The sequence below is a fragment of the Gymnoscopelus braueri genome, assembly GCF_963280865.1.
Source record: "Gymnoscopelus braueri genome assembly, chromosome: 7".
NCBI lineage: Eukaryota > Metazoa > Chordata > Actinopteri > Myctophiformes > Myctophidae > Gymnoscopelus > Gymnoscopelus braueri.
In genome coordinates, this window is record NC_137608.1 from 34,652,261 (window position 1) to 34,661,493 (window position 9,233).

The 9,233-nt window shown below is 43.2% G+C and overlaps 1 protein-coding gene across 1 annotated transcript; it reads left to right on the forward strand.

Moving 5' to 3' along the window:
- Positions 1 to 2,700: 2,700 nt before the first annotated feature.
- vamp5 (vesicle-associated membrane protein 5) lies at positions 2,701 to 6,746 on the forward strand. Its single transcript, XM_080433420.1, has 3 exons — positions 2,701 to 2,979; positions 4,949 to 5,092; positions 6,574 to 6,746. Exons 1-3 carry the CDS (start codon positions 2,977 to 2,979, stop codon positions 6,730 to 6,732), a joined length of 306 nt encoding a protein of 101 aa, XP_080289546.1. The 5' UTR covers positions 2,701 to 2,976; the 3' UTR covers positions 6,733 to 6,746.
- The last annotated feature ends 2,487 nt before the right edge of the window (positions 6,747 to 9,233 follow it).

Here is a 9,233-nt window from a genome sequence, read left to right on the forward strand (position 1 = left end):
TCTCACACACACACACACACACACACACACACACACACACACACACACACACACACACACACACACACACACACACACACACACACACACAGCTCTGTTTAACACAATGCTGTACCCCCTCCAACTGTACTTCTTGTTTTCATTATGTTTTAAAAAAAAGACTCTCTGTCTTTCTAAAAGGAAGATATGTGTGTCCCCACTGCTGCCTAAGCCAAGAAACAAGGCTTTACAAAAAATATAACTAACTGAAACAGGATTGTGTATTTTCAAAGTTAACTAAAACAATCTATCTGAAAAAGAGCTTGTAGATCGGCTATTTAAAAAAAAAACGTTTCTGACTAATCCATATTATAATAAAAAATTAAAACTAAACTTTAAAGAAATAAATAAACTAAACCACCCACCCCTCCAAACCCAGACTAGTCTGGCATGCCTTGAAGTGATAATTTGAATACCCATTGTTCCATTGTTGCTATCTGTGTGTGACCCCCACAGGGTCACACTCAGATAGGGCCATTAACAGGCAGTCAGGGGGAGGGGATTTAGTCTGGACTTGAACTGGAGAATACAAATGTAGTTTGACTTGAAGCAGCACATGTAACTGAAATAAAGCAGAAAGCTCTGAATCCACAAGCTTATGAACAAATTGTATCATCATTGCTCCCTATCACAAACGACACATTTATACTTGTGTCTAAAATCTAAGAAAAAGTGAGTTGGGCTTTAACCACTTAAACCTTTAGTAAACTTGTACTTGGTCTGCTCTTTTTCCCCTCTCTACACCAAACCTCTTTGCCAAAAATAGCCGATCTACAAGCTTGAGCTTGTAGATTGGTTTATTAGCCAGGGATCCTTTAAATGGTTACCAGTTAAACGGTTAACAGTTAAACAGTTAACCTGCCATGGCCATCTCTAATAAATAAAAACAAATACTTAAATACTTAAAAATACAATGTAATGTCCAATCTGTATGGTAGAGTATGTTCATACAATATAATTTATACTATATATATAATTGGGGTGGTTGCATTTAGTCTCCCTGCTCTTCTATTGAGACATTTCGATTGTGTCAGAGGTCATGTCTCACCTAGACACAGGATCTGACACAAATTCTGACCTGATGGTCAAGATTGAAATCATCCCCTGAGCAGACAGGCTCTATCTTAATGGTAAAATATGTCAGCATTTGTGCAGGAAACTGGGTTAAAATCTGGGGTAAAAGAGGAAGATATAGTACAACTTAAAATGGGGTTGAATAGTTTGTCCGTCTTTGTGAGCTTGTAGATTGGCTGTTTTTGGCATTAGTGTTTAGTTTGGCAGTGGTAAAACAAAAAACAAAAACAAATCTGTTTACACATTATACGATTTATAGTGAGTGATTGAGTGCGTGTGTGTGTGTGTGTGTGTGTGTGTGTGTGTGTGTGTGTTCCAACCCATGCCCAGTTAGCCCATATGTACATGTCAGTTAGCCAGCAGTTAACCAGTCACACCACGTGGGAATCACATGGGCTTCCCCGCTTCCAACCCATACCGGTTAGCCCACATGCAGACCACGTGGGAACCACGTGGGCTTGCCCGCTTCCAACCCATGCCGGTTAGCCCACATGCAGCCCACGCGTGAACCACGTGGGCTTGCCCGCTTCCAACCCATGCCGGTTAGCCCACATGCAGCCCACGCGGGAACCACGTAGGCTTGCCCGCTTCCAACCCATGCCGGTTAGCCCACATACAGCCCAGGCGGGAACCACGTGGGCTTGCCCGCTTCCAACCCACGCCCAGTTAGCCCACATGCAGCCCACGCGGGAACCACGTGGGCTTGCCCGCTTCCAACCCATGCCGGTTAGCCCACATGCAGCCCACGCGGGAACCACGTGGGATTGCCCGCTTCCAACCCATGCCGGTTAGCCCACATGCAGCCCACGCGGGAACCACGTGGGCTTGCCCTCTTCCAACCCATGCCGGTTAGCCCACATGCAGCCCACGCGGGAACCACGTGGGCTTGCCCGCTTCCAACCCATGCCGGTTAGCCCACATGCAGCCCACGCGGGAACCACGTGGGCTTGCCCGCTTCCAACCCACGCCCAGTTAGCCCACATGCAGCCCACGCGGGAACCACGTGGGCTTGCCCGCTTCCAACCCACGCCGGTTAGCCCACATGCAGCCCACGCGGGAACCACGTGGGCTTGCCCGCTTCCAACCCATGCCGGTTAGCCCACATGCAGCCCACGCGGGAACCACGTGGGCTTGCCCGCTTCCAACCCATGCCGGTTAGCCCACATGCAGCCCATGCGGGAACCACGTGGGCTTGCCCGCTTCCAACCCACGCCCAGTTAGCCCACATGCAGCCCACGCGGGAACCACGTGGGCTTGCCCGCTTCCAACCCATGCCAGTTAGCCCACATGCAGCCCACGCGGGAACCACGTGGGCTTGCCCGCTTCCAACCCACGCCCAGTTAGCCCATATGCAGCCCACGCGGGAACCACGTGTGCTTGCCCGCTTCCAACCCACGCCCAGTTAGCCCACATGCAGCCCACCTGGGACCCTCATAATTTGCCCAGTTCAAGCCCATGCCCACTTGGTACCCAAGTAGCCCGCATTGGGCCCATATGGGTCCCACGTGGGCGTGCTGGCTGGGAGTTGGCTGGTTAAGTTGTTTGGTTGGTTGGCCAGAATCTTATAAGGATGTGGGTGGTGTCTGTCAACCAGGCCAGCTGAGCCCACGACTCTGCAGGGCAGGCACTCACGACTCAACTGCTCAACTGAAGTGAAAGTGTCGGTGACGAAAACAGAGGAGTAAAAAGGGCAACAGCGTGAAAGAGAAAGATTCTTAGAAAGAGAACGCCGCGAAGTTCTTTCAGTTCAGAAGTGAAACTATCGTGTGAATCCAGCGCAAGTTTTATTCTGAGCTGAAGTCCCGCTGATCAAATGGTTCGGTGACAAAGTCGGACAGAAATAAAGTTTGTGACGCGAGAGCAATGGTAAGTGCATTTCATGTTTTAATACGTTGCAGAATAAGTGCGTATGCAGTGTTTGTAGCCTGTTTCTTTGTTTCCCATAAAGTTTATCTCGACATTAAAGTAGTAGCCTACTAAATATTTTACGGTTTTAAAGGCTTTTGTATTATGTAGGCTACAAAAACAGTTGTGCACTAGAGGGCAAAGTCCTCAAAGGCGAAAGCGTGGGACAAACGAGGTGAAGTGAACATCACCATCAATCACAACAAAAACCTGTTGATAAATTATTACACTACTATAGGCCTATAATAGTAGCCTATTTAAAAAAATGTTAAAATATGTTAAAATACATTTAATTTGAATGGTTGATGAAAATAGAGTTTTTTGACCAACTAGCTAGCTAATTGAGGGTAGTAGGCCTATTATAAGAGGGCTGTAAATCGTTAATGACATTACCCCTGGCGTTTTGGGAAAATGTCAAAATAAATATGTCAAAAACGTTTTAATATTATATTTTTCTCAAAGGAAATTATAGTGAAAATAGCAGATGTACACGCTCACATCATGATGTGTCATGTTGCTTGTAGATCTGCTAGTTTTGCCATCTCTGTATGAGGATGTGCAGTAACCTTAAGTGGTTAAACTGAATTGGGATTTGGTAGGAAAATGCCAGGTCCACTCATTCTGGATGGAGGGGGGAGGGAGTGAAGGAAGGAAGGCACTCTAATGGGCAGTTCCTGAGCTAAGTCAATGCTGGTTCACTTTTTAGCACACTTTTGTTCAAATAATATGCTTAGCTCTCTAGGCTAATTTGAAAACCTAAAAAAAAAAAGAAAAAGATCAACTTATCAACTGACACACACCATGTGTGCGCAACTGCGCATTATAGCCTACATTTGCTTGTGTAAGGTTATGGGACAGTGTGAGGAAATGGGTGAATTATGAATCCACTCAAGATGCAGAGGTCATACTTGTTTTGTCCTGTCGGTTGGTTTCCTGCCCATGTCAAAGGCTAAGCATCGTAGCCTTGACTTTCTGAGACACACGTTTCCCCCCTGGCTACAGATGGTAAAATGTCATGGAGAAATCTGTCAGGACAAAAAAATACTCTGGGGTCCAGCTATGTCTCAACATATCCTGCTCTAGTTTCTTATCAGTCTGTAGAGGCCTCAGGCTCAGAGGCATACATATTTCCTGGATATGGCTTGTTTGTTGTTAAGAATCAGGTAGGCTGCCTGTCTCGGGCACAGAAAACCTGCCTGGCAACTTTTGATCCAACTCCGATTGGCTGCCCAAGTGCTCTCTGTTCTTCTCCTGCAATGTCACTCTATCTCAGTGGTTCTCAAACTGTGTGCTACACTCTGTAGCACACTGGTGTGCCATGAGACAAGTCCAGGTGTGCCTGGGAATTTTGAGAATGGGAGAAGGAGAGAGCCTATCAGAGCTTGCTTTGCTATGTGAGCTACAACTAGCCTGGAAACCAGACGAATCTGCCATTGCAAAAAAAGAAGAAGCCCTCGGCAGATTTGGTCTGGCACCGCTCAGTTGTGATTGGATTTCACTCCCGCCGAAGTAGTGAGGGTCCAATCAGGGCCCAGTACGCAAATATGGGGCGGGTTTATCACCAGAGGCGTTTTTTTTATTCGCCCCATGGAAATGCAGGTTCCACACAGAGATTCCAGACTCTACGCAGTGATATTAGTCTGGCCATGCCAGGGTACAACTGCTATTTTCACTTTGAGTAGAATGTCCCTTGATTCTGACTGGCCCTTTGGTGTGCCTTGGAGACCAGAAGTTTGAAAACCACTGTTCTAGGTCATTGCAGGAAACCTCTCTATAAGTAGGTATTGACCTATCAATTGTATTTACCACAGTTAAGGTAGCAATCAGTTTGTCTAATATTGCCATTGGTTCAAAATGATTGTTGTTTATAAGCCATAATAATGTTATCATGTATTCAATTGTGGATGTTCCTGTTTGATCTTTTGCCCAGGAGAATGGAAGGAGCCGCCTGCAACAGGCCCAGGAGGACGTGGAGGGCGTTAGGGTCATCATGTTGGACAACCTCAACAAGGCTGGTGAGAGGGAGAGCAAGCTCGGCGATCTGGATGACAGGGCTGAGGTGCTCCTGACCAAGGTACAAGTTTAAGGTTTTATTTTTACATTTGTTCTGCAGAAAAATAAAGTGGTGCGGCCGTAGAGTGGGTGTAAAGGCCGCCTGGGAAAAAGAAAGTCGCCGGTTCGCATCCCGGCCCTGGTCCATGTGTTGCAGTGTCCGTGAGCAAGACACTTAACCCCTAAGGCCTAACTTCTCCCTGAGCGCTGTAATTATAGCACCCTGGGTAAATTCAGAGGACAGGTTTCATGCCAAATATGGACCCCGACCTCCCAGTCTCAGGGTAGACACTCTAACCCCAAGGCCACTGAGTTGGTACTATGGGAGTGTGGACCGGTAAATTTAAGGGGTTGATAAAATACTATGAGAGTGGAAAGATGTAATTAGTGTAACCTTACTTAAACATATGTTTTCATATGGGGGGGGGGGGGGCATAAAAGAACCAACAAAGTAATTGCAACACTACCTCTTCCTCACTGAAAACACAAAGACAACTTTGGTATGGTATTTAAATTATATAAGAAAGGTAAGCAATGAAGAGAAAGTTACTCCTTCCTTACTTAGTGCAAGATGCAAATAACCACAGGTAGACAGTCTAGAGTAGTAGTCTAGACACTCTCTGGACATTACATGACAGGCTTTGATTAAAGGCTGTGTGAGCACTGGTTTTCAACTTTGTTACTACAGCTTTCAGGGGTCTTGAAGGAGCCCAGGGAATAAACTAGGAAATGTCATCTTGATGTCTATAAATACACCTTAGGTGGAGCTAGATGGGAAAACAAATGTACAATTTGCATCCTGATTGTGCTTTATGGGCCTATTTTTAGAAAGGTATTTCCTATTGTTTCCTAAGATGAATGAAGTGAACTGGTCTCCCTGGGTATGACTGTGTATGTCCAGGACATGCCACGAGGCGCATGTCCGTCCGGGGGTCAGTTAAGGGGGTCACCGCTTTCCCACATTGGCCTGTTACATCACTGGGTCGCACAGTTATCTAAGGATGGATGGCCTGATTTTTTGGGAGAAACTAGCAAACTAGCAGGCATGCCAAGAAAACTGCTGTGAAATTATAAAGACAATTATGAGGCATTTGTGACAGGACAGATGGATTTGAGGAAAAGGATGACAAGTGACACAGGTCATGACCTAGGCCCAAAATACAAGGTTTCTTTTTGGTATGCATGTTGACTGATTGAACCACCAGGACATCCCAGCTGTGAAATCTAGAACACTGAGAAAATAAACTGGCATGGACTACAACAACGTCTTTGCAGGAGAATAATTTTCAAATGTTTGACAGGCCTATGTTTTCCATTGATTGAGAATATTTGCTGCGTTTGAGTTATTTGACTAATTATTATTTTAATTATAGGACTAAAGAGCAATGTTTTAACACAAACAAGCATCATGTGTGTGTACAGGACAAATCTGGATCATCCTTATTAAGAGATTTCTAATCTTGATATGTACGGTTTGTATTTCGTGTGCCTTCTTTTTTTCAGAGTAAAGCCTTTCAAAAGACCACCCAGAAGGTGAAGGAGCAGAAACGTTGGGACAGCGTTAAGATGAAAGTGGTGCTGATTGGCATTGGAGTCGTCTTTGCAGCTGTCATTGTTGGAATTATAATCTATTACATCGTCAGTTCTACGCAAGGAGTCTAAACCTATTGCTAACCAGTAAAAATGGCATCATGGGGAATTAAGATTTCAGGACTAAAATGACAGACAAGATGGAAATGATACCAGTGGAGACAGCTGAGAGAAGTACAATCATGGTGATGATTGGACAGGCCTGCTAGTAATAAGCTGTCACGTACCACGTGAAAACCACCCTTTGATGTCTGTGATGTTTGCTTGTTTAAAGTCATGCTTCTCAGTCCCGGCCATGGGTGCTCCGAGTTCTACTGGTTTTTACTTAAGCCATGACATGAAAACCAGCAGGACTCATTTAGACCTGTGATATCAAGGTAATGCCGTTAACAATCTTGCACAATGATAAACTAGCAGCTATATGGGTGCCCAGGATTGAGGTTGAAAGCCACTTATTCAGAGTGATTTAGGGACATATGTCAGGTTCACTCTTTTTCACTTATGTGTAGGTTGTCAATTGAAATGGTACCGTCGCTAACTCAGCTGCTTTTTCACTCTCTTTTGTAATGGTTACATCTCATTCTCTAACCCAGCCCTCTGATAAGTTGGAATGTGGAACGTGGAATATCACTCAGTAAATAGTCATTGATAGGTTATGTAAAAGAGGAAAGGTGTCCTAGTATTACCATAATACCATTGGCAACACACGTCAATAAATGCATTTTCTATGTTGTTATACATGTATTAACAATATCCACAGAGGAATTACAGTCTGACAGAGAAAAAATGTGTTTACTCGTATCCCTGTTTGAAATGGATTATCACAAAGAGTGAAAATGCTCCGTTCCAAAATTTTAAATATTCATTTGAGAATACAAAGCAGTGACCTATAGATGAAAAGTAATAACCTCATGTTCATCATTCAACAGTGGTGGACAGTAACGAAGTGCATTTACTTACTGTAATTAAGTATTTTTGTTTGTTTTTGCAAGCTCATGACTTTCACACCGCTACATTTAAAATAGAAATATTGTAGTTTTGACTCCGCTACAGAAGGGACTCTTAGAACCCAAACTTATTAAAAAAAGTATATAAACTATATATGAACTATACATATATCTACAAGCCCACAACACATCACACCATTTCAGATTTTTTTTCTTTTACATTATTTTGGAAATGTTATAAATGTCAATACAGCAATGCATATTGATCTTAAAAAGAAAATGTACTTTGTAATTTGTACTTTTGAATACTTTGAATATTTACTTGAGTATACGTTGCCCTCCGCTGTCATTCAATGCCTCAATAATGCAGTGGATGAAGTCAATAATAAATGTTAAGGGACTTACTGTAAGTTAAAATGTTGTGCTGTCAATCATTTTGACACTGAAATGGTGAATATGTCATTTTCAAATTAAACATTTAAATGAAGTCCATGTTGCTGGTAGAGATGTTTGCAGTTGAGGAAGGAAACCCTGTAAGGTTTATAAAAGGTCATTGCCTATTAAAACAAACAAATAAGTAAGATAAACATAATATTGCCAAATCAAACAAAACAAGACAAACAAGTAGATGTGTGTGCTGAGTAAATAGCTCAATCCAAGTGAGCACTATGAACAGTGTACAAATCAGATTTCAGAGAAATCAGAGATTCTGAGAAATCACTTATAAGACTTCTTAACATAGAAGAGTTTTTTGTATCCATTTAGTGTTCTTTCTTGTAAAGCCAAGGGTTTATGCTATCCTGTGTTTTTGTTTGCATGTTACCATTTGTGACATTTCTCATCTCAAACTGTCTAAAGGTGTAATGCACAGTGTTTAAAAAAAATTTAACGACAATGCTGATAAAGAATTCACAAAATTCTGTGCTGTCAAAGGTCATTTGAAGACCATTTTCAGCACCAATATCCCTCTATCCCATGAGTAATCAGAGTTTTTGCGAGCCGTCCTTATGCCTTGCCTAAGCCATGCCAAATCTGGGTTGAGTGAGATCAGTGGAGCTCCCTCTGGGGTATCCCTGTACTGATTTTGATTGATTGAATTATTTATTTGCAAAGACAAGCACAGGGAAGTACAGTTCAATACAAGGTCTGTTGAGAGGATTTTAAACCCAGGAAAGCACTATGGCTTGTATCCATTGCGGTTCTTTGTACTCAATTCATCGAAACATTTAGTGACCGACAAATATACACTATGCAAAAACATCATATAAACGGGTAGAAATCGAAAATATATATGTACAATATGTACAGTAAACAAACAGTTTTTGAGTATCTTTATCTTTTACTCCGTCCTTTGCCCTGAGCCATCCCAGCCTAGCATAATGAAGAGCAGGGGTAGATGAGTTCCAGGTGAGAGGCCAAGTAGTAACCTGACCAGTTTGTTTTGAGAGGTCTGAAGCTTTGTTTTGAATGCCTTTGTGGCCTTTGTGCCATGAGGTGCATGCATAGACTAAAATTACATTGGATGAGGGCTCCAGCTATAGAGTCCTCAGTCAGTATTCCTATGACCACCGACCGAGGAGATCCTGACCTGAATAGAAATCTTGTTCTTTGGTTGGCTTTTCTGAT

Bases quoted from the DNA above. Each gene is read 5' to 3' on its own strand.
- vamp5 (XM_080433420.1), top strand. The intron at 5,093-6,573 runs GTACAAGTTTAA...TCTTTTTTTCAG, and splicing joins CTGAGGTGCTCCTGACCAAG to AGTAAAGCCTTTCAAAAGAC.